Source organism: Venturia canescens, chromosome 3 (genome assembly GCF_019457755.1).
Source record: "Venturia canescens isolate UGA chromosome 3, ASM1945775v1, whole genome shotgun sequence".
NCBI classification, from domain to species: domain Eukaryota; kingdom Metazoa; phylum Arthropoda; class Insecta; order Hymenoptera; family Ichneumonidae; genus Venturia; species Venturia canescens.
Genome location: NC_057423.1, coordinates 13,653,586 through 13,679,956, shown reverse-complemented (window position 1 = coordinate 13,679,956; position 26,371 = coordinate 13,653,586). Strand labels below are relative to the sequence as shown.

The 26,371-nt window shown below is 36.0% G+C and overlaps 1 protein-coding gene across 1 annotated transcript; it reads right to left on the bottom strand.

The window, feature by feature from the left end:
- Positions 1 to 18,886: 18,886 nt before the first annotated feature.
- LOC122407611 (antichymotrypsin-2-like) lies at positions 18,887 to 23,561 on the bottom strand. The gene is made up of 7 exons (XM_043413941.1): positions 23,181 to 23,561; positions 22,923 to 23,102; positions 20,954 to 21,158; positions 20,577 to 20,791; positions 20,116 to 20,334; positions 19,894 to 20,038; positions 18,887 to 19,761 (listed from the first exon to the last, which is right to left on the bottom strand). Exons 2-7 carry the CDS (start codon positions 23,007 to 23,009, stop codon positions 19,508 to 19,510), a joined length of 1,125 nt encoding a protein of 374 aa, XP_043269876.1. The 5' UTR covers positions 23,010 to 23,102; positions 23,181 to 23,561; the 3' UTR covers positions 18,887 to 19,507.
- Between the last annotated feature and the right edge of the window lie 2,810 nt (positions 23,562 to 26,371).

Genomic DNA, 26,371 nt, shown 5'->3' with positions numbered 1-26,371 from the left:
ACTATCGATAGAAGATGTTTTGATGCCTGCCCCCGACATTTGCTGCACGAGCGAAGCGAGTGCTGCTTGTCGGGGGGGGGGGGGGGGGGCAGCAGGAATAAAAAAAACTAGATATTAGCAAAGATAATTAATATGAATATTTGCATTCCTATGAACCTGAAAATAGATCATTATTCCGAACGACTATATTCATTTTATCAGCCTGGTCGCTTTATTTTTGGCTTTCACATTGATTTTATCTGGAAGGATAAACGTATGTTATTCGTTCGGATTTGTACTGTTTTGATAATAGTGCTTGGAAATAATATGGCATTTCCATAACATATTTCCGAATGAATAACATAACCTTATTCGTACGGTTTGCAGATGACTAGACACAACCTTTCAAAAAACACGTAAGTAATATCGGTTCAAACGTCAAAAGTCAAAAGTAAAAAAAATAATTACGTCAAACCTTTCGAAATGCAGAAAAAAGTTTTTGCTCCCGCCGAGACAAATGAAGCGCGTGCAGTTTTGACAGCGCAGAAATGTTATCTTTCGACTGAGGTGTGCAGAGAAAAATTTTTGCGCCCGCTGTCACAGCGGGCGTGTTTTTTTTTTTACCAATGCAGGAATGTTGAACTTTCGGCCCTGAAATCGGGGCCGAAAATGCGTACTTTAGACCAAGGTATGAAGAAAAATAAAATACGCTCAAAAGAAATCGCTATATACATATATAAAATAAATGAATTATAATCTTGTTTTAGTAACGAGAAGAAAATAAATGAAGAGTTAGTTCATCGCGAGACTTCGAGCGATATACACGTAACATTTAAACGTGCAGTACAAACGTTCAATATTAATTTATATTTCAATACAACATTTCACAACTAATCACAATCAAATACGGCAGCGATCGGTCTGGCCAGCCGATCCAAAGCCCGAAGTCTGACCCTCGATAAAAGCGACTTTTACTAAAATCCATAGGAGTCGAGAATAATATCCTCCTAATCTTCATGACACTTTTACATACTACACATATTCGCATCATAATTTGTTTGGGTTTGTTAATCTTTTGTTAAATTTAATTCGTTCAATAAATTGGGTTTTTTATGCCATAAAGGCTTTTTCCCAAAACCTTGTTTGTTAATTATTTCTATTATATTATTAGTTTTCTCGTAACATAAAAACAAAATAAAAAAAGAAACTTATTTATATACAAAACAAACATCAACATAAATCGAATGGAAATAAAATAAAGCTGTGTTATCCCACCAACAAAAAACGTGTGAATGTGTGTTATTGGTCCTCTCCCACCTCGGAAGACTCATTCAATCATTATTCTGAACTTCGTACAGCAGTTTCTCCTTATGAAAAAAAAAAAAAAAAAAAAAAAAAAAAAAATGTCGAACATTGTCGGATTCTCTTGGCATTTCCTGCTTCTCGTTCGCAGACCTTTTTTTCGTGCTTCATTACCCAAAAAACGTCGAATGTTTTTGGGCTTGTTCGAATATATTTAGACTTGTTTAGGTTTTGGTTCGTTTCAATATGTTCATGTTTCTTTCGGGTTTGCTTGGGCTTGTTTAGGCTAGTTTGAACTTGTGTGGGCTTATTAGGGTTTGGGTTTGTTCGAGCCTGTTTGAGTTTGTTAAATCTAAATTTTCCTATGAAATAATTTTAAAAGAGTAACATAATTTCGAAAAAAGTTTCTGTGATGTTTGATAACAAATCTGACAGTTTTGCTAGAAAAATGGCAAACATTAAAATTCTACGATCGAGTCGATTAACTGTGAATAACTTTCAAAAGAGCTGATATATCACATTACATGACAACAGATCTTTTTTTATAGAGTGTTCGATTCCCTACAAAAATCTGTCATAGGAATATTGTACATTGGCACATTCGTGAGTTACAAAATTCGAAACTTGCCAACGATTATTTAAATGGAAAACAGAAAATCTGAGATCTGCACAGGAATCCATGATACTGGAAATATTGAGGGCTATTCTTTAGAAAAAAATGTCTTTTTGACGCACCCCCTAATAAACATATACCAAGAATTTTGAGATGAATGTTTTTTCAGATTCTTTCAAGAAGCTAATAAGTTATAAAGTTGGAGTACTTATCGCCATAAAATGAAGAATTATCTTCTTAAAGCCTATAAAGAGATTTATTATGATTGTCATGAATCTTTACTCGTAGCATCATCAAATAACAGAATAATAAAAAAAAATGATTCTATTAGAAATTTGTCGATAAACTAGAGAGCTGACGAAGCGGGCAGCTGGTATACAAACTAGCACGCTTCAAAAGTTTTTGTCAAGTACGAGCGATTCTGTGCGAAAATTACAGTCAACAAAAAATACAAGCACATGTAACAGTCAAAGTTGAAGCGTTTGGACACTTAGCACGATGTACAGTTGCTACACTTGGAGAGTTTCAACGATGGAGAGTTGACACGATGTCGAGTTAATACCTCGCCCATTTCACTCTTGCAGACATTCCTGTTAGATTAATTTGGAAAGTTCTGGAGCTCGACAGAAAATCATTCACTTCAAAAAACGGTTCTGTTTAATCTCATCATGGACTTATAGAACAAATTTTGAAATTTATTATATTAGATTTAGGACAAGTGGACGCACGTACACATACACACCGCGGGTGTGTGAGTTTAATTTTATAAAATTTAGTATTTAAAAAAACACCCTCAACTGTTTGTCTTCGTGAGAGGGTGTAATGCAGAATGAATAAGGTAGCATTACAGGTAGTTTTTTTTCAATACATAACATTATTTTTTTAACTTAACTCGCATAGAATTCAAACCCCCACTCCTATATAGGATTATGACGTAAAATTCCGTTTCGTCAGCGTGAAGCACCGGAGAGACCAAACACTCGTGATGTGTATGTCCACCCAGCCTAAAATGCCCCGTTTCACCATGTTTCGCCGTATTTCCAAAAATTTAAAAACTCCAAAATTAAGTTACGGTTATAGAGGAAATGTCAACCTCCCCCGGCCGAATATCATTAGTGGAGACTAATCAAAGTAGTTTATGCTGAAAAATAAAAGTCTGCATCGATTTTCAGAATGACGCTGAAGTTTCCAACGTTGGAGTCCACCGAAATGATCGAAAAAAACTCTCCAATAATTCCAGTAATTCTCCTATTTTGTTCCCTGCCAAATTTGCGATTCGTTGTTTTTCAAGCTGCACCCAACGATTCGTGAAATAAAAAATTGGTGAATTTCAAACGTTTTTTTCGTTCATTTCGTTGGACTCCAACGTTGGAAACTTCAACTTCGTATTTTCAGAAAGATAAACGAACTGAATAAATACCAAAATTAACATTGGTTGAGAAGAAATATTCTTCAAAATAATTCAGAATATTCTCGAATTAATCGAAACTTGTGGACGTGGCATTCATTTTATCGTTGCCCTTAATTTTGCGTTTTCTTTTTAATACTTGACGTCAAGACGCTAGCGCGTCTCCAGATTTCGAAAGTTCTGGAGCTCTGCAGAATATCATCAGTGGTGAGTAATCAAAGTAGTTCGTGTTAAAAAAAAGGTTTGCATCGATTTTCAGAAAAGTAACCAAATTGCATAATCACCAAAATTAGCAAACACGAACGTGCCTTAACATACGAACACACATATTTCGAATGAACCAATTATATTGTTAAAATTCTAGAACTCCAGCCATCGAAAAGCTGAAAACAAAACATTAGAAAAAGTGATGTTAATTAAACGAAACGATAAGACGAATCTTTTGAAAAAGGACCTTGGTCAGTATCGCACTAACTGTTGTCAAGACTTCGCAGAAAATATTTTACAGATAGAAAAGCTGCGCGTGATCTTAGAAGAGAAGAAACATTTTTTGAGATTTTCCAGAATATTCTCGAATTAACCTCCAGAGGACCGGAGATCAATATATTGATTCTATTGTAAAATCACTATTTTTCGGTTATAAAAAAGATCCGGGGGGGTTTCGGGGTCGCTGATCACGAATCTGGAGTGAAACTTGGAAAATTCACATACCCCGCCTTTCCCTCACCTTTCTAAACATTTCATTATTTGACAATACCGAAATTGGATGAAAATTTAACTGCGGGGGTTTTGGGGTCATCAATTACGAATCTAGGGTTAGATTTGACATATTCATTCCCTTTCGTCCTTTTCAAATAGCCATTTTTTAAAGAATTACATACAATTTTGTTTTTCCTCGTGTTTAAATAAATACTATCTGGTTCCGATTAATAACTTTATTCTATTAACAGATATAATAAGTGTTTGTTAAGTTTGAAAAAAAAACAATATATTTGTAAAAAGAAAACATAATATTGTATGGATAAAAGTTAGCTTTTTTGAAAACTGATAAACGTTCCACAATCATAATGAGATCACTTGGTAAGTTGAGTAAATTGAAAACACCGATCGGATTGCGGTGATTTCTGGTTCTGATTGATACTATAAATTAAAAGTCATTAACTATTCGAAATGGGAATAAAAATAGTTTAACTTGAAATTATATTTATGAACGTTAAACGAAACGCGAGAAAGATCTTTTTTTTCAGAAACTGTTTATATAAAAACGGAAGAGAGAAGAGAGACAGTTTGTTTTCAGTTTCCTTGAAAACTAGAACGAGAATCGATCGTGGTTTTACCATCAGCGACTATAGACCTTCCTTATCGAGAGTGTCCCTCTGTACTTTTATTACTAATTAACTATTTCGAACACTTCAAAATTCTGAGCTTCTGAAAAACAACACAAAACTGTGTTTGAAATATTTTTCTCGTCTTTACGTGACTAATACTATATCGCTCTGAGAGAGAAGTGGGGAAGACCGGGACAAAAGCGAAACAGGGTACTTCGAAAGATGTAGAAATTTTATCTTTTTCATTTTTGCAATTTAGTATATTTTTCCAGAACAAGAAGAATAAGGAATATTTTCAGAAAATCATGAACAGGAACAAAAATTTTGAAAAAAATGAAAATTGGAACAAATGAGAGATTTTGAAGAAATTCTGATTTTTTTCTCTGCTCTTCAAAAGAAGTAACCATCCAAAAGATACATTGTATGAAATTGCAGTGATGAAAATAGATTCAGCAATTTTTATAAGGGATGAAATGGCCCCTCAGAGTCAGGCATATTTTCAACTGGTATATTCTTTGACGACCGAAACGCCAGTCAATCAAAATCGATCTAACTGTGAAATATTATTTGCGTCGGATAAGCAATATTCCAACTCTCCATAGATTCAAACTTCTGATTTGGGTGACTCATGCGATAAGGGGCTCCTGCGATCACTGTAATGAACAATGATCCACATGTGCAGTTGAATTACGTATTTTAAATGATATTCAAGGCCGTATTATCGTACAGAATCCAGTATTCAAATGCAAAAACGTTGGACTTTTGATAGTCGATATTTCGAAATTTTCAAAGTTGTCATATCAGATTAGAGAAGAGGAAGTAATTCGAAATTCTTATTTCCGATCGACTATTTACTCGTATATTTCGACAGTTTTCATTTCAAGTGCAATTTTAACAGACCGTACGAATGTAAAAAGTTCATATTTTCGAATTCAAAATGGAGAGTAGTCGTTTTATAGATAGACCAGAATATTGAGTAGCAAAATGTTGAAAGTGAATTTTTGGAGCCTATAAAACTTAGATATGCACAATAGCGATGGCTCGAAAAGGCGAAAGTCAAAATGGTCATGTTTCAAATTGGAGATCACCGATCTGAGTAAATGGGAGAGTGAGGCGCGTGTATTTTGAGCTCCGCTGCATTTCTTTATTTTGATCGATCGACTTAAGGGTCCGACAAAAGCAGCACTTTGAGAGTACTGTTGGAAGTTCGAAAGAAAGGCGAAGAAGAGAGAATTCGCAGAGTTGAAGGAGCATATTATGGGGGAATAGGGATAATGAGAAAGGGCGACAATAAAGTTGGGAAAGAGAGAGAAGGAGAAAGTTGGGCAAGGGGGGCAAACAGTAAAGTATGAGTATAAGAAATGTAACAAAAAGGAATATGATTGTTTTTTATTTTTCTTTTCCGTTTTTTTAACTTTTATCTGGTGTATAAAGTGTGTGGGAGAAGAGAGGTGGATGTACATAAAATGTTGTGAAGCCTAAAAGGCAAGAATGGCTTTAATTAATAAATAAAAAAAAAGTATTTTGATCGATCGACTTTCTAACGTTTCGCAATTTTGATCGTTCGACTTTTCGGTCTTTCGGTATTTCGACCTCAGTAATATTGAGTCTTTCGTTATTATATTTTCGAAATGGTGAATATTCACAGTATTGCTGACTGTAATAATTTATAAATTGAAATAGTGATAGTCGAATTTTCGAAAAATTCAGTCGTCTTTCTATGGGCAATTGCTACATTCTATTTTCGATGTAAACATCCTTCGAACCTTGGAGTTCCCACTTTATTTATTTTCGACATTCAAAGCTCTAGTTGAATTGATCTGTCTCCATATTATCATTCGGTGTTTATAAACTCGAGATTTCAGCTGTTAGAAATTTTACTCATTCTAATACTCTATCCCCACTCGGACATTCACAGATTGAAACGTAGAAAAGATAAGTCATAAAAAATAACTCCAATTTCTTTGAATCTACAGTGTACGTTCCAGCTAGAAAAAATATGTTATTGTTTGAATAAAATTTTTCACTGCGAACGGTTTACTCCTGACTCGAAGTTATCCAGTTTTCGTGGATTAGTTGCTTCAGTCTTGTGTCAGAGCACAGTCGACGGATTAATTATAAGACACCGAGCCAACCACCAAATTCATTCAAAAATTCTTGAGCGATTTCGTACGACGATAAAGGGAGGAAAGATTGTAGAAGAAGAGCTTTCTGCAGAAAAAAAAACGATCAGGATTTTCATCATTCAGATACGTATACGAAAAACCGTACGAAGTGACGCATCCTAAAATCGAATAAATAAGAGAATAACAATCGATCTTAGAGCACATAACTGATTTTGTTAAATATCTAAATGGTAATTTATATTAATTTATCATTAAGTTCAGAAGCCACTATTTAGAATGTCTTTGACTGCTGATAATTGCAAAGTAATATACTTGCGTCTATTATGGCCAGCCATACATTATTTGGATCCAGATATCCTAAGACTTGCAGCAACATTTAAAAATGACGAATTTTCTATTTGGATCAAACCTACAAAACCGTTTAACCATAACACGAGAATAGCTAAGTTTGGTTTGAAAGCTGAGAACGGCGAGTTGTTTCTCTGGGGTCAAATGCTGCAGACTACTGTTGACTTGAAAACGGCTTTAACGAGGTTTTATAAATTTGTCACATCATCACCGGGGCCAGTTTTACTTGTTACTCACTCTTCAGGAATCGAGTTAATGCTCCTTTCCAAAGCTATCCGCAAAATTAAGATGGCGGATAAGTTTGAGGGTGTTATTCAGCGTGTTGTGGATACTGTGCCGATATTTGAGAAAAGGTTTCCAACTCTGAAAGGCGGAAGTCAACTCACGTTAAAAGCTTTAATCTTCTATCTGCAAAGAAAACAATTTAAAGAGTCAGCCTTGGATATATCATATGAGTTGAGATGGCTAATACGGCTCGTAACCGAAAACGACGTATCAACTTCTGAGTTGATTGAGAATAGCGAATCTTTTAAAGAAATTTTACTGAGACCTTCGAATTATTTACCATTCTTCTATAATCCACTTTATATGCGAGACTTGTGTATAATAATGCATTATTACACGGTAAGAAGCCTAGAAAAAACAGGAATTTCAATTTCGAAATTGAAAGAGTTATCTCAAGAAGATGATCCGATGGTACTCCATAAATACGTTAACAAACAGAGTGTTGAGAAAACCGGTCGATGGGTTTGTCTCCGTACAACACAAAAAATATTTGATTTTTTGAAAAAACGACGTGCCCATGACTACGGAGATCATTCAGTCAACACAGCGCAGGAAGGAGTTGTTGATGAACCGGGTTCTTCAACAGCGGCACACAAAGACCAACACGCCGATTATTCGTTGCTCGGAATACAGAATAGAATTATCGATGAACCGAACTCAGTTGTGGAAGAACTGGAAACACCAAGTGACAGCGATCATTCCTGCGCCAGACAGAAAGCACAATGCGCCAACTGTACGTCTACCGGGGATCAGAAAAAACCGAGCGATATTTTAGACTCGTTTAACGGAGATCAGAGAGTAAGATTCTACAACGATTACGCTTTCAGCCCCGAACAGGAAGAACTTATTCGTGCTATAGATTTATATTCAGAAGCAGTCAACGATGATCGATTTACCAACCAATACGATGAGTTTACCGTTGACCTGAATTCGTTTTTTGGCGAACAGGAAGCATCGTATAGTCGGCCTTCTTTATTAACCGTGCAGGAACAGGAAGAACGCGTCGATGAACTGGATTCAATTATGGGAGAACCGAGAGCATCATACGACAACCATGATTTATTGAGCACCGGACAGGAAGGACTTGCTCATGCCATGGATTTTTTTACAGAAGGACAACAAGCAACTAATGCTTATTTATTTCCCAACCAATATGACGAACTTACCAGTGAACTGAATTCGTACTTAGAAGGACCGGAAGCATCATATAACAAGGATAACTCATTGACCAGGCAACCGCAAGAAAGTGTCGATGATGTCGACTTCATTGTGGAAGAAACGGAAGCACCATACCCCAGCGATCGGTTACTCACAACACATGAAGAAAACAGAAACGCTGAAGTCCCATTGTTTAACAAAGAACGGAAAGCACAATACAACGCCGACGATTCATTCGTCGAAGGTCAGGAAAAACCTATCGATATTATGGACTTATTGAGAGAAGAAGAAGGAGCTGCCCGTGCCATTGATCTTTACGCAGAAGGACAAAAAGTGGCCAATTGTGAGACCTTTCCCGACCTGATTTCGTTTGCAGAAGATCAGGAAATCCCACACAATGGAACTCACTCATTTGACAGAGAACATACCGAATTTGTCGTTGAACTGAATTCAGTTACGACAGACCTGAAAGCACTGTACGAACACTCACTCACCAAACATTAGGTAGAACGAGAAGCACTTATTCTCCATTTACCGGACAATACGATAAACTCACCAACAGAACAGCAATAAGTACGCGATCGGTGTGTTGTTTCCTCGATTATTAACACAATTCCATAAATAAAACTGTAAAATTATCCAATTTTGTAAATAACTTTCATCTATTAATTGAACAATTTAAAATAAATTGTCATATAAAAAAGTAATAAATCAAACGAATGAATTAAAGAACATAAATCGAATAGAAATAAAATAAAGCTGTGTTATCCCACCAACAAAAAACGTGTGAATGTGTGTCATTGGTCCTCTCCCACCTCGCAAGGATCATTCAGTCATTATTCTGAACTTCGCATAGCAGTTTCTCCGTATTAGAAAAAAACAACATTATTTGTTGTTTCTAATTATACTGCAAAGAAATTTATTTGGAATGAGTAATCCCAGTGGCGCGAATGAAGATCATCCAAATTTTCATGACATGCTTATTCAAGAGCAATAATTCGATGTGACGTTGATCCATGGTAAGTGATACATGTTTATTTTATCGGCTCATAAAGGCTTTTATAGGAGCAGAAATGGCCCACGGAATTTCGCACACTTCTAACTGGCACATTAATTGATCCATATGAGAGACTTCAATCAATTAAAATTTAAGGATTTGCGAAATGTTCCTTGCCAAATAAGCAATCAGGCAACTCTTCATCAATTCAAATCTTTGATCCATGTAACTAATGCAGGCCCAAGCTGTTTTTATCAATCGTTCATACGTGTATTTGAATTACTTATTTGAAAATATATCAGAAATGTAGAAATCGTAATTTACTGTTTAATTACGAAGCTGATATGCGAGATTCCTTCAAATGATTATAAGTGTAAAATCCTTATTCGCTGTGTGCAAGATTGACAGCACTCTCTAGTGACTCCGTAGCCACAGTTTTTCTGATTTATTTCCTGGGTCATTATATATCTATATATAATATCAAAATTATCCCTTCCAGCGTAATGCACTATCGAAAAAAAAATCAGGAGCCAAGACCACCAAAAATTGTAGAAATCTCATTACAAGTTGTTTAGATTATTTTAGTCACATGAGCTGCTGTAAAGAGCACAGTTTTTATTTCTCCCTGGATCGTAATGGCTGCAACGAAAGGACGATCCACCTTGAATTCATTAGTTCCCGGCGGAACAGATGGAGTTATTCTATTAGATCTTATGGCGTCCTCATTATAAAATGTTCTTGGGGATCGAGTTATTCGGTCTGATCCTTCGAAGTTCATCTCGTTATAAAATACTCCTGGACACAAAAAACATGAAATTAGATCAGTTTTGTTATTGTTTCAACTTTTTACATATTTATATTGATAATTTGAAATACATTCCGGAGATGTACTCGAATATTGGAGTAACGAATGATCAACTGTTTTATTTCCGTATAAATAGTATATTACGCACCATAAGGGCAGAAAGTTTGATATTCCTGCATATGAAGAAAATTTCTTCATACCTCGGTCGAAAGTACACACTTTCGGCCCCGATTTCAGGGCCGAAAGTTCAACATTCCTGCATTGGTAAAAAAAAAACACGCTCGCTGTGACAGCGGGTGCAATAGTATATATTACACACCTAGGGAGGAAAGTTTGAGGTTGTCTAATTTCACTCCCGTGGAGTGTATACTATTTTTCAGCCCTCCGGGCGGAATGCGGCAACTTCGGCCCGCGCGCCCTGCGTCGGACAGAAAAATCGTATACACTCCACGGGAGTGAAATTAGACCACCTCAAACCGCGTGCTTATCACCCTCGCCTTCGGCTCGGGTGACAATTCTGCCCGCGGTTTGAAGTAGTCTATTTTCCCTCCCTCGGTGTGTAATATACTATTCTGTCCTCCGGGCCGAAGTTGCCACATTCCGCCTGCGTCGGACAGAAAAATCGTATACACACCTCGGGCAGGAAAAAGTAAAGCCTCAGACCACATGTGATCTGAGACTTTCCTTATTTTCCTGCCCTAGGTGTGTAATATACTATTTTCTACATTCCGAAAGGTTTGACGTAATTATTTTTTCTTCATACCTCGGTCGAAAGTACGCACTTTCGGCTCCGATTTCAGGGCCGAAAGTTCAACATTCCTGCATTGGTAAAAAAAAAACACGCTCGCTGTGACAGCGGGAGCAAAAATTTTTCTCTGCACACCTTAGTCGAAAGATAACATTTCTGTGCTGTCAAAACTGCATGCGCTTCATTTGTCTCGGCGGGAGCAAAAACTTTTTTCTGCATTCCGAAAGGTTTGACGTAATTATTTTTTTTACTTTTGACGTTTGACGTTTGAACAGATATTGCTTACGTGTTTTTTGAAAGGTTGTGTCTAGTCATCTGCAAACCGTACGAATAAGATTATGTTATTCATTCGGAAATATGTTATGGAAATGCCATATTATTTCCAAGCACTATTATCAAAACAGTACAAATCCGAACGAATAACATACATTTATCCTTCCAGATAAAATCAATGTGAAAGCCAAAAATAAAGTGACCAGGCTGATAAAATGAATATAGTCGTTCGGAATAATGATTTATTTTCAGCTTCATAGGAATGCAAATATTCATATTAATTATCTTTGCTAATATCTTGTTTTTTTGATGCCTGCCCCCCCGACCAGCAGCACTCGCTTCGCTCGTGCAGCAAATGTCGGGGGCAGGCATCAAAACATCTTCTATCGATAGTTGCGTATTTCGGAAGAAACGTACTTTCGACCGGCTATGAAGAAAAATAGTATACACCATACGGGCAGAAGTTTGATAGCCCTGAACTGCGCGTCAAATGCCCTCGGCTTCGCCTCGGGCATTGTGACGCGCAGTGCAGGAATATCAAACTTTCTGCCCTTGTGGTGTAATATACTATTTTTACTTTTGACGTTTGACATTTGAACCGATATTGCTTACGCATTTTTTGAAAGGTTGTGTCTAGTCATCCGCAAACCGTACGAATAAGGTTATGTTATTAATTCGGAAATATGTTATGGAAATGCCATATTATTTCCAAGCACTATTATCAAAACAGTACAAATCCGAACGAATAACATACATTTATCTTTCCAGATAAAATCAATGTGATAAAAAATCAATGTTTTGATGCCCCGCCGTCGGGGCAGGCATCAAAACATCTTCTATCGATAGATGCGTATTTCGGAAGAAACGTACTTTCGACCAGCTATGAAGAAAAATAGTATACACCACACGGGACAAAAGTTGAAATCTCGGTCCTGCGCGAAAATTCAACTTTCGTCCCTTGCGTTTTATAGTTATACTAAAGTAAAAATACTCAATGAGAAATACTGACCTGTCGAATGCTGTTCACAGTACTGGTTAACAATTCACTTGCGAATTCAAACTTTGGAATAGAAACACGAACCGTTTTTTCCTCGCTGTTCAACAGTCTTTTCATCAGGTCAACTTTTTTGAGATTGCAAGCAACTCTTTCCACTTGTCATTTTCATACTCGTTCGGCATTATTATGAACAGGCTCAGCGTATTTCGATTCTCAGTCGGATTGTTCTACAGAAAATGCTGCTTTTATCGATTATTTTGGATTAATTGCTATAAATTTGTAATTAATTGAAAAAAGTATTTGAAAAATTAGAAGTTTAGTCCAGAAGACTAAAAAAAAGATCTAAAGACGTAAAATGTGTAGAACAAATTTGAAGCAATTTTTTAACTGAATACAGCATCGTTTGGGAGGTACAACAAAAAAGAGAGAAATTCAAACGTTCGTTGACTCACTCTGAAGGGAAGTTCGATGAACTGTGCATTGCAATCGTCCAATCGTCCGATTCGAAAAAGGCCAATTTTTTTCACAGCCGGTACGACCACCCCAGCTCCACCAAGGGAATGGAAAGACATTCGTACTCCGAAATACTCATCGAACCCAGTCTTTCCAAAATCCTTTGAAGTGGACTGTATTCACAAAAAGTATCGCTGAATTGGATCCAGCAGATTCTGAAAGCGATAAATAAATATTCATTAATATAGCTTCTTCATAGAGGAAGTTTTGTGACGATGAAAAATTTTTTTTTCCAGCTTTCAATGTCAATATGCTCAAAATGTTCCAAAACATCGAAAAATCATATCTAGAAAAAAAGACCGGATGTGTGTGCGCGCGCGCGCGCGCGCGCGTGTGTGTGTGTGTGTGTGTGTGTGTGTGTGTGTGTGTGTGTGTGTGTGTGTGTGTTATGGCACTGCAAGATTCAAACGTTTGAGATACGGAGCTACCGTTTTGTACAGATGTTAATCTATACAAGCTTTTCATTCTCTGATAATTATATCAGAATTTGAAAAAAAATACGAATATGACGACGTTTTGAAATTTTCATAAAAATGGTGTCGACGCTCTAACTTTCGAAAATTTAGAGATTTATTAATAATTTTTTTTTTATAAATAGACTATCATAATAGGAAGGTTGGTATTGAATTTGGGGAATATCGGTTGAGCGGTTTAAATTTTACGAAAATATGAGTTTTTCAAAAAATCGTCTAACCGCTTCAATTTTTGGAAATTTTGTAAGATATTGTGTACAAGTCTGTACTTCCTCTATATTTCCCAGCAAAGTTGTCGGAATTATTTAATTTCAATGTAAAAATAGAAAAACAATGAAAATTGAAAGTTGCAAACTGTTTTTTTTTCAGATGGCTCGTCATTCAGTTGTTTTTTATGAATTTAAACAAAGAGATAAATTAAAGTTCGTAAAAGAAGTTAGAAAAATACATTATTTCCTTGTATACAAAAAAAATGTTGCAAACTAAAATTTGCAAATTGCTTCCTCAAGATGGTCAAGATGCACGGTGCTCAGGATGCACGATGCTCAAAGCTGACTCTATGAGGAAGCCAAAATGTAAAATATAGCACCTCATAGAGTAAGCTTTGAGCACCGTGCATCTTGACCATTTTGAGGAAGCAGTTTAAAAATTTTATTTAACACTGCCATTGAGCTGCTTGAAGAATTTGAATTTTATCGAAAAATTGTCATCGGAGTGTCTCCAATCCACTCGTCCGATCCAACAAGAAAAATCTATAATTCAAGGATTTTGTTGCCAAAGTTCAATTGTTTTAATGAATTCATTAGCTTACGTGGCCGATAGAATTCAGTCAATTGAGTTTTTGTTTGAGCTTCTATCCAATCTTCAATACGTTTGGCATCCATAACTTGATTCATTAATGGCACAGCTTCGATTTCCCCATTGAATGTGTTTCAATGAAGATTTCAACATAATGTTGTTTCGGTTCGACTCCATTGGAAGGAACGAATATTTTCGACGTTGTGCGAACATCAAGTTTCTGCAGTGATTTCAATCCAAGCATTTTTTCATTAAAGATCCTCGAGCGTAATTTCAATATCCCTGAACAATCTTATTTCTATGTAGCAAATTGAAGGGAAGCTTAATTTTTCACAAAAGAATTAAAATTAAATTAAAGATAAATTGAATAAAGTATTTAAAAAATTGATACTTTCAACTCACCGCCAAATTCGTTCATCAATTTACTGTAACTACGTTGAACGGACTGTACTTTGTCTTCCGAAAAACCAAGGCCGTTCAGGCATTTTATTTTTATCTGTCCAAAAGTCGCGCGACACACCATTCCCTCAAGAATAAGCTTAAGCTTAAGGGGAGGAAAACTTTGTTCGAATTCTCCACATTTTCCTGGGATGAAAGACGAAATTCATTGTGAAAACCATCGTAAGAGTACCAAGAATATTTAACAATAAAAAATTGTTTTCGTTGTACGAAAAATTTACATCGAATAAGAACGCGTCATTTTTTATGTGATTCGCGATGAGCTGGAGACCTTGTTCCTCTTCGGGATTCAGGAATGCCTGTGAATCAGCTGTCGCATACAACGCGACAATACCGATGACGTAAACTGTATAATAGAAAAAAGTTATTAGATCTTTTTACAAATATAAATGCGAAGGTGATGAGAGAAAAATGTTCGAACATTTGAGCGGTAAAAAATGACTTTCGTCATGGGAATTAATGATCGACACTGTGAATTATTTTCTCGTTCAATTCCCATCAGAGAGACTCGATTCCACGATAATATTGCAAAAATACCAAATAACTTTTTTGTAGAATATAAATATTCTATTCTAATGAAAATCTAATAGATAAAAATCTATTTTCTCACCATTCTAATTGGATCAAAATAGGTATATTGATTCACGAAAAAAACGACCTTTAACCTACTTACGGAACGCATGTCGCCCTGCCACGAGGTGAAACTCCACTACGATGAAGATCTAGTTGATGTATGATTGTAATCTAAAAAAATTTACCTTTCTTAAAGCCGAATGTTGACGAATACTGTTCATATAGAAAAGCAAATAATTTATTACTCCGAAGACGACATTCGACGAGGGAGAAGGTTTTATGTATTTAATTTTTTCAAACCGTTATACATGCGTGTATTTTTTCGTAACTTACGTTTATTGATCTCCCTCGTGGACTCCTAAATTTGAATGATATTTGCTTTTGATATCAATTTATTATCTCTGAATGAATATTGGCTCTCTCCAGCAATTGTACCTGCGACGTACATCAGACAATGTACGCGTTTCATCGACACACGCGCGCCTACCCATCGCATAACAAGTGATACGTATCAAGGTCGCGACATTTCCGAACTATTGGAAAATTGAAGAATTATGGGATCGGTGATGAGTTTCTTTTGGTTCTACGATCGTGACCATGAAAGCATGTAATTAAGGGCTCTGCTCTCATCAGGCGGGCAAAAAAAGACTATTTTCACGAATTTTTTTGCCCGGTGTAAATTATAAATATGGATATAAAAAGTATTAGGCCTAAAAATACACTCTTAAAATATACAAAAGAATTTTTTTTATTTTTATTTTACTCAGTTTTCGTACAGAAAAATGGGAAAGAAGACAGGTTCAAAAAAAAAATGGATGTGCGCTGTTGATAAAGTCTCTGGAATGAATGATCGGAGAAAAAAAAGATTCAATAAGTAAATGGCTGTAGCGCATATCATACGATTTTTGGTTTTTCCAAAAGTCACAAAATGGCGGCCATTTTTCCAAAAACTATGAAAAACACGTTTTTTCAAACGTTTTTATCAATAAAAAATAGTTTCGGTAAAAATTTCAAATTTCGTATGATATGCGCTATTGTTATAGTGATAAAGAACATGTTTTGGTAAGGATCGGTTGAATAGTTTCGGAGATTTTATCAACGGACCGTCCAAAAGGCGGTGCGTATTAGCGCGCTCAGATCTTTATAATATTTTCCTATGACACTTTTGAATATGTATACTTTCGAAAAATGCAATTAAAAAAGTCGATTTTTTGAAAATTCTAATTGGAGTAGCCCCCTTAACCAAAAATAGTGTGCAACGATGAATGCATATATCGCATCTTATAAGTGACACGCGGATGTATGAGTTGTTGTACGCACCCCTCTCTGAGTTTGAAAACTGTCACTGGACGTCATATCGACTCGTGACGAATCCCAATCGCGAGCCAAGAAAAAACTTTCCTCGCTTTCGAGGCAAAACACATGGCAGAATTATCAGAAAATTAGTTTTTTATATTGGCTTCAAATGGATTCAATACTTTGAATCCTCTAGAATACGAGGCAAAAAGGTTTGAATCTGGAAAAATTGTCGTCGTTCAAGCTCCTTCCCGAGCGTATCGGTCTACTTCGACCACGTTTCAAAACTTTGAACGCGATTTTTCGAAACATTATTGTTCTAATGAAAAGAGCACTGCTTCGACGATTTTCATTCGCTTTGTTTTGAATTTTCGACAATATCTTAAAAATAGAATTTCAAAGTTAAATACGTACGAAATTTTCGATAAGTTTTGAACGATTTCGTTGAATTTTTGAATTTCGAAACTCATGAGTAATCGAATAGGAGCGTTAAATGAAAAAAATCGAATTACCAGTTTGAAGAGGATTTACAAACGTGCAAAACGAGCGGTGGCTCACCTATCATTTCATCAACTGAAGTCACAATATTTTTAATGAAGTGATGGAGTGTGGCAAAATGAAAAAAATCCTTCGTTTCATTGAACAAAAAACTGAAGAATTATGTTCGTAATTGAAAAATGAAAAGACTCCGGGCGAAGCCTGTAGGCAGCATAGTTATTACTTTGTAAACGTGAATTTATTAACAAGTTCTATGATACATGGACATATGGCTGACTAAAACTTTGATGACAATTGCCATTATACTGAGAATCGGTATTGCTGCTGAATTTTTTTAACGCTAATCATTTCTGTTATCAATATCGTAAAAGAAAATTTATGATCGTGAAATCGAAGTGGCTTATTTGTACAACAATACGAATCAAGCTATCCCTGGAAGCGACAGGAAAACAAAAATTTAATATCAGAAACGCATTGTTTCTATTCGGTTTTGGGGAATGTTTTTTTTTTTTTTTTTTTTTTTTTCATCGAACCAATTTTCTATAAAAGATACTTGCGTAGGATGATATTTTAAAAAATAATACAAATGATTATTTGAATGTTGGATTTGATCGAAAATCTATTTTCAAATTGCAAATTAATTGGCACCTCGTTTCTTCTTTTTATTCAAATAATTTATTGACTCTATTTACTGTGAGGCCAATCTTCAAGAATTTTTTCCAGTAAAAAAGTGGCATTCCTACAAAACCAAATCTATAAAACTGCATTATGCGCTATTCCAATGGAATTAAAACTGATGCACTAAATTGTGAGAATTCAAACGCCCTGTTTTGCGACTTACAAAATTGCATGTCGCCTTGCAACATGATAGAACTCTACACCGACGAAAATCTAGTTGGTGTAAATTCGATCCCAAAAAATTCAGCGTTTTATCAGCGTTATTCAGCGTTTCCCCCCAAAAATGAAATTTTGCGTTTTAAAAGATAAGCTAGTTAGTCATTTCTCTCAAGACAGACCCAGAAAACATGCGATGTTAAAGTGGCACTTATTTTTTCGAATAGTTACACGCGTGTATTTTTCCACTGCGTACGTTCATATTAAATAAAGTCGCGAGACCCTGAATTTTTGAATAATTGATCGCGACATCGTTGTCGAATATTGCTTATCATATATATTGCCTCCAAACAATATAGACACTCTAGCATACAATTGGCCAATTTTATTAAGGACATAAGTCAGGCAGATTATACGTGCGATTGGAGCTGTGGCTTGCCTATCATTTACAAGAGACAGAGCGACGTGAATCAAGGTCGCGATGTTGTCGTACATTGCTATGAGAGTAAAATGAATTTTAAGTTTGTTTTCGTTCTGCTATCGCGATCTGACATCGAGGCGTATAGCTCATGTAAATGAAAATAGAATCGTGTTTTCAGGTTCAAATATAACACAAACTCAATTTATTGCCACTTTATCAAAGATACTGCAAAAGATAATAGGAGAACTATCTATGCGAGCGTTAAACGATTCGATTCCATATTAAATGAAGACCTTCGGTGGCGCACTTTCTTTTGAATAACTTTTAGTGTTAAGTGTAAAATAGTAAAAAAATGAGCATCAAAAATGTGTGTGAAAAATGCAACATTTTTTAATGAAATTAAAAAATCAGTAATTCATATATTTTCAATGCGTTAAGCTACAGAGGTCGAAGAGGTCGCGATCGAAAGAAAAAAAATAAAAAATACGTCACTTTGCAGTATTCTCTGAACTACTGTATTTTTTAAGGCGGGTGGATCACGAAATCAAAATAATCTGAATTTGATCAAATTTGGTGACAACATTCTTTGGCATCGAGTATACAAATACAATTTTTTACAAATTTTTTACATCGTTATCGAATAATTGAGCGTTAAATCAAAGTTCTTATGCACGAGATGTATAACTGTACATATATGTAAACTCTATGCTTATACACGTGAATTTTAGTGTTCGATTACTTCCTGTGTCCACGAAGATTTGTATTGTGACGGAATTACATTAATCAGCGATTCGGATTGGATGACCGAATAGCCATAACAAAAATTCCTATAATCAATTCGGACAAATAAGAGTTCCTGCCGTGCTCGATTGTTTTTATTGATTTTGCATTTAATTTTCAAGTGATACGAGAAAGATACATTTTTTCGACTGATCATCATAGACGTCAGGGCATTGCGAACTTGGCCGTCTAATTCTTCGGTTCTTCCCTCCCAATCTTGGGATCTTCGCACTCGTGAAATTAAGCTCAAATTGTGCCTGGTTTCCAGTGTATAATGTTAATATTGAAGGTTGGATGTCTAATATTTAATATTCGTTGTCAATCGATTCGGAAAGATTGTAATAGCCTCTCAGGCACTCGACAACTTTTGTGTATTGAAATACAGCCAGCCACAGTGTCTAGTACAGAATTGCTGCAGTTGAATTGACTATCTGCCATCGAGTCAGGGGTGTTTGATGCTCTCTCAAAAAATATGTAAAAAATCAACAAAATGAATTATTCTGCATTCGGTTGGTTGACGCGTAGGAGGTTGTCGCCTATTCCAGTAATATGGGCTGCGAAGAGCGTCGAGTTAATTTCCCCGTGAATTGTAACGACTGCAACGAACGGACGATCCACCTTGAATCCCTCAGTTCCAGGTTCAGCGAGCTCCCTCGTTGGATTTGACTCTGCCTTCATCTCATTTTCAGATGGTCCCAGCGATCGAGTCATTCGGTTCGTCTCTTCATCCATCTTGTTATATAATGCTCCTGGATAAAGATAAAAATGCAACATTGCATTTCACTGTTGTTATTTTGACTTTTTTAATGTTTCTCTTTCCGTCGAGAATCGCACTCATAAATTCTTTTCGGATAAAAAATAATTAAAGACTTGGAACTGACCACTCGATGCAGCGAAATCTATGCCGTGCTGAGTGAATCGCATCGCGATCTTCGACGCAGCTTCTCCCATATCTAAGGTTTCATACCGTGGAGTTAACATCGGAAAAGTGAGAACCGAATCGAGGGGCAGCTCTATGTAGAAAGACTGTAGACGGGGAAAATGTAAGCATGCTCGAGCACTTCAATTACTAAAATAAAATTACTCCTGGTGGAGAAGCTGACCTGTTGATTGCTCTTCGCACTGTTGGTTGACAGCTCACTTGAAACGTTGAACAACGGAATGGAGAAGTCGACCATTTTTTCTGTGCTGTTGGAAAGTCTTTGAGTCAGATTTACTCTCTTCAAATTTGAGAGAAACTCCTTCCACTTGCTGTTTTCATACTCGTTGGGCAATATGATGAACATGCTCAACGAACTGTCACCGATGAAGAGCGGATCGTTCTGTAAAAAAGCTCATATCGATTAAGCTGGTCAAAAACGTTCGATGCACTTTTGATCTCGTAAAGTGGTCTAAATTAAACTAGAACAAACTTACAGCAATATTGGGAAATTGATATACTTGCAACGATTTTTGCAAATTTTTAAATAAATTCGTCGAAAGTATTTGATATGGTTGACGTTTCTTTCGCGAAAAACGAAATTATTGAGATCGGTATCCATTTAAACGGATTTTCAAGATTCACCTCGAATGGAAGTTCGATAAACCGTGCGTTGCAATCGCCCAGTTGGCCAACTCGAAAGTTGGCCAGTTTTTTAACAGCGGCCACGTCCGTCCCAGCTCCGCCAAGCGGATGGAAAAACATTCGTGCTCTCGAATCTTCATTGAATAGAGTTTTCCAAAATCCTTTAAAGTGGATTGTATTTACGAGAAGCATCAGCGGCTTGGGTCCAGTGGATTCTAAACGGGATAAGTCCATTTTCGTGCATTATTTTAATTTAGAGTTGGCGTTTGGAAAAATATCTTGTATTTCGTTTCCAAACCATTCGTACGATCCAATAAGAGTTGATATTTCAACTACTTTGATGAAAATTAAACTTTTACGAGTCAATAACAGCTTACGCGGTCGATATATTTCGGTCAATGCAGTATGTGTTTGATTTTTTATCCAGTCTGCAACATATTTTATATCCAACGATCCATTGATAACTGGAATACTTTCGATTTCGGAATGAAATGCCTCTCTGTAGTATTCAACACGGTAAGGTGCCGGTTTGGCATCACCGGAAGGAAAGAAAATTCTCGATTTTATGTGAAATCCGAGTTTCTGGAATGATTTTAATCGAAGCATATTATCGTTACAACGCTTAGAGCGGGTAGTGTGAATTTTCGTAAAAATTAAGCTAGATCATGCTGTTGTGCCCGTACATCGCACTCATTAAAACAAATTAAGCACTCTCAGCGCAAACGCAGCAAGGGTGAAATATCGATGCTCCCGAACGAGCGCATCGACCCTCGATGTCAACATCGAAACTTCCAGAAGGAAATCTAGGTTATATTCGCACGAGAAGGGGAAAACCCCCAAATCTATAAAATTATCGACTTAACCCAAAATTCGACAGTCTTTGACGAGAATTGTAACGATTGGTCTCGAGGCAATAGAACCTCGAATTTGTAACTTCTTAAATAAACTTATTGTTAACTTGTTGTAAAAGTATCGAGTTGGAGTTCAGCTCTTTTGGCCTAAATCCCTTAAATACTCGTCCTTGATAACTCGTCCCTTCGCGACGGTCTTCGCGGACACAAGAATGCTCATAGGATCGTATTTTATGAGCATCTAAATTGGCTCGATTTCTACTTCCTAATTAAAGATATCCCTCTCAATTAATGTCAGAGTTATTAATTCAAAATTGTAAATACATTTTCTCAACTTATTTTTTGACGAATGAAATTACAAGCCATTAATTAAACGGGGATACATCACTGACCGGACTCGAAATTTTATCCGTCTCTGGCTAAAATACTGCAGTTTTTTATGTAAACAATCGCTTTAGAGAGCGCAAAGGAAAATGGATCGAAAAAAGATGTTAATAAAAAGACAGAAGGCTATGGCAGGAATGGCCCGAGCCAAGAAGAAAGAAAATGCCGAAATAAGCAAATGTGAGGTTACGAGTGCTCATTTTACCAATTTCGTTCTATTTTTAACGTACTATATCAAGAGACGCGGTAGCGGCTTGACGCCAAGTATTAAAAGAAAAAACGAGAGTGTAAAAGAAAAGTCAGCGCGAGCCCTGCCGCACTCTTATATACGCGAATATGTCGATTTATGACGTCATAACGTTTTTCAAACCGTTTCTTTATTACTAGTGAAACAATCGTTTAGAATCTTTCCCAGACTTTCATTGTTATTGTGCACTTTTTCATAAACTTCGTAACGAAGCGTTCATTCGTTACACGGAAAGGTGAGCGATTTTTTACGCATGGTCCCTAGACGCCTGTGTATTTTTTTTCATATTTAAACACGTTTATCTAAATAAACAAAAAGACCCTTTAAAATTTGGTACGCGTGTCAGTCGACTATCCATTGAAACTTTGTGTAAATTTCAAGACTTTCTTAAGACAATTCTTTCGTGCATGAACTGCCTTAAGGAGTTTCAGTACAGAAGTCAAAATATTAAGAAATTGATCAAATTTGGTGATAATGTTCTTCAACATCAAGTGCGAAAACTCAATTTTTTTCAAAATTTTCTTCTACTTAGTTATCGAGTAATTACGCATTAAAGCAGATTTCTCATGCCCGGAATGTATACCTATATATATGGAAACGCTATGCTTATACACGTAAACTTTAGTGATCAATTACTCGATAACTGTGTAGAAGAAAAATCTTAAAAAATTTGTGTCGTCAAATTTGGCACTAAAGAATATGTTCACCAAATTTTATAAAATTCTGAACTTTTTGAATTTTTTAATTTTTTTAGCATGGATTTGCATGGCAACATTGTATCGCCTGTACCGAAACTCCTTAAGCTGCTTTCCTCATCAAATATCGATTCAATAAGATATTGCGCAATTGATTTTTCATACTCACATCCAATTCGTTCGAGAAAAGACTGTAACCCATTCTAACGGACTCAGTTTTGTTATCGAAAAAACCAAGTTCTTCCGGACATCTCATTCTGATAATTCCAAAATTCACGTAACAGGCTATACCCTTAAGAATGAAGAGGCTCAAGGGGGCGGAAACTTTGTTCCAATTTGCCGTGTTTTCCTGCCGAAAAGATGAAATTAGTTTCAATTAAATACCAAAAACGGATGTTATTTTATTTCATTTTTTTCATAATCTCACGTCGAATAGGAACGAGTCATTGTTTATGTGATTCGCGATGAGCTGGAGACCTTCTATTTCTCCGTGGGAGAGTAAGGCATGCGAATTTATTATCGACGCATAAAACGTGATGATTCCGATAACGCGTGCTGAAAGAGAACTGCATTATTATAAATTCGTTTCTGGAATGAGATTTCGAAAGTTTATACGATAAATTATTCGAATATTTGATCCCATCGGGAGATTGTTTCCACCCTGAAAATTGTCGAATGGCACTCAAGGCTCTTCTTTTTCTCGTATTTCGTATTCTCTAAAGTGACTCGGTTCTTCAACAGTACGGCGAATATTGAGAGTAAAACAGATTGTAGAATTTTCGAAAAATCGATTTTTTTATTGGCTCGGAATGCACTTTGAACTCTTTTGATTAAAATTCGAATGCAATTTTTTTCGTAGAATTTTTAAGCTCCTCTACGAGAAAATCCCGCGGGAAAATTGGCCTCTTCGTTCGCTAAACACTCGCTAATGATACAAAAATGCATTTTTACTAAACCTTCTATGTCTAGTGTCTAGATTGAGTGTTTTTTAATTTTATTCCGGATCAATTATTGCAACAGTTGCGCTACGCGTGCCGCGGAGCACTTCGAATTCGACGAGTCTCGCGGAAGTGGCTCGGGTGTCGCTATTTTTAGATATTTTTCCATCACAATTTTTGAATGTCGAAAAAATACATTTTTCATGCAAATTTTGATGAAAATGTATGAACTGTATCGAGGGAATTCTCACGACCCTGTTTTTCGACTTACGGAACCGCATGTCGTTTCTACAGGATCGAAGTTCAAGTTCGTGTAACTGAAATTTCGGAAAAATTCGGGCGTTTATAAAGCCTGATTGCCTCCCATGAAATCGAATTCTGTATGTTTAAAAAAAGCTAATAAATCACTTGCCCGGGGAAGACCCTCGGTGAGAAAGAAAATGTAACTTGTGTAAGTTTTCCAAATAGCTACATGCATATTTTTTTCGTAACGCATGTTCATGAGCTATGCTCGTGAGATCTCGAATTTTAATAATTTTTTATTCTGAAATTGATGGAAAAGTATGCGTTCACCAAATTTATAGCCTCCAAATCTTCATTTACTTTCTTTAGCAAATACATTTTGACAGTTGTATTTGCGACCTGACTCAGGTAACATACACGTTGTACCACTGGAACAAGCGTCTATCCATTAATCACAAATGATAAACCAACGCGTATAAAGGTCGAAACATTGTCAGACAATGGATAAGGACGAAGAATTAAGCGATCGGTGATGAGTTTGTTTTCGTTCTACGATCGCGGTAAATATACGGAGTGCGTCTTTTCCCATGAATGATAATAAAATTATATTTATTTCATAATATGAACTGTTTCAATTGGTTGCCGCCAGCGATAGTCCGCTGGCCGGAGAAGCTTTAATTTTTATTCATTCCCCGAGTTATGAGAAACGAAAAAAACTATTTTGGCGAAAATTTTCGAGCAACGCGTTTTTTTAATAATTAATTAATTATAGTATTTCAGAAAATATCGTAAGTTGACGTATTTTTTATTTTATTTTTTCTTTCGATTGCGACCTCTTCGAGCTCTGTAGCTCAACGCGTTGAAGAGATATTAATTATTTATTTTTTAATTGCATCAAAAAATGGGTCGGACTTTCGCACACATTTTCGATGTTTTTAATAGTCTCCGAACCGTCAACCGAACGACATGTTCGGAGGATTCCAGTCAAGAGGAATAATTTTCTCATATATGCTCAGAAACTTGATAAAAATATTGTGCAATTGGTTGACGCGTGTAAAAAATAATAAACGAAGATTTTATACTTCCTTAAATATGACATGGTCTTTTCAGACGTCTTATTTGCCAAAAGAAATGACCAATTGAGTCTTTATTGATATTTATCGAAGTTTTTCTTTCAAGAATGTCGACCCTTGTTTCATTACTTCTCGAAAGTCTTTCGTCAGGTTTATTCTTTTGGGATTTGGAAGCAGCTCTTTCCACTTGTCATTTTCATACTCGTCCGGCATTATTATAATCATGCTCAGCGTGTTCTCACTGTCGGTCTGATTGCTCTGCAGGAAAAAAAAAGCTCAATGAGATTTCGAAATGCAACCTGAAAAATCTTACATTGTCTGACAAAAATTTCGAAAAAATTTTGAACAAATTGATGGAAATCTGTACTGAGCTGGCCAAAAGTATTTGTCTACAAAATAATTGAGATCGATGGCCATGAAATTATGACGATGAATCCTCGAAGGGTTTTTTTAGTATATTGGATACAAATTTAAAAATTCAAGGGATGAGGAAGAAATTCTAAAGCTCGAACAACCACCTCGAAGGGAATCTCAATGAACCGTGGGTTGCAATCGCCCCATCGAGCCTGTCGGAATCGACCTATTTTCCTCGTAGCCACCACGTCCGCTCCAACACCGTCGTGCTGAGAATGAAAAGGCATTCGTATCAGATATCTGTTGAACGGGTGCTTCCAAACTCCTTTGAAGGAGATCGTGTTAGCAAAAAATATTTGTGGCTTCGGCCCAGGAATTTCTAAAAGGAGTAAGTCTCATTTTCCATCAATTTAAGGGTGAATGATACAAAAGTCGAAATAATTAGAAATTGATCAAATTTGGTGATAATGTTCTTCAACATCAAGTGCGAAAACACAAATTTTTTCAAAATTTTCTTCTGTTTAGTTATCGAGTAATTACGCATTAAAGCAGATTTCTTATGCCTGGAATGTATACCTATATATATGGAAACGCTATGCTTATACACGTGAACTTTAGTGATCAATTACTCGATAACTGTACAGAAGAAAAATCTTAAAAAATTTGTATTGTCAAATTTGGCACTAAAGAATATGTTCACCAAATTTTATAAAATTCTGATCATTTTGAATTTTTTAATGTTTTTAGCATGGTTTAGCATGGCAACATTGTATCGCTTGTGCAATATATCCTTAAGGTATAGAAATATTTAATAAATTAGAGAAGTTGCAGAGTTTGAATCACGTCGAAAAATGAATGTTTGAGGGTCTTCGATCTACTCGTACGATTAAACGTAAAAAATGTTTATTTCGTTGAATTGTCGAAAAATAATTGCGCGCTGAATGCTTACGTGGTCGAAATATTTCAGTCAAATTATTTTTTGTCTGAGCGTTTATCCAACCGGCTACATA

Bases quoted from the DNA above. Each gene is read 5' to 3' on its own strand.
- LOC122407611 (XM_043413941.1), bottom strand. From the start codon at position 23,009: ATGAGATGTCCGGAAGAACTTGGTTTTTTCGATAACAAAACTGAGTCC. The intron at 20,792-20,953 runs GTAAGCTGTTAT...TATCCCGTTTAG, and splicing joins GACCGAAATATATCGACCGC to AATCCACTGGACCCAAGCCG. The intron at 19,762-19,893 runs GTCAGTTCCAAG...ATCTTTATCCAG, and splicing joins AGATTTCGCTGCATCGAGTG to GAGCATTATATAACAAGATG.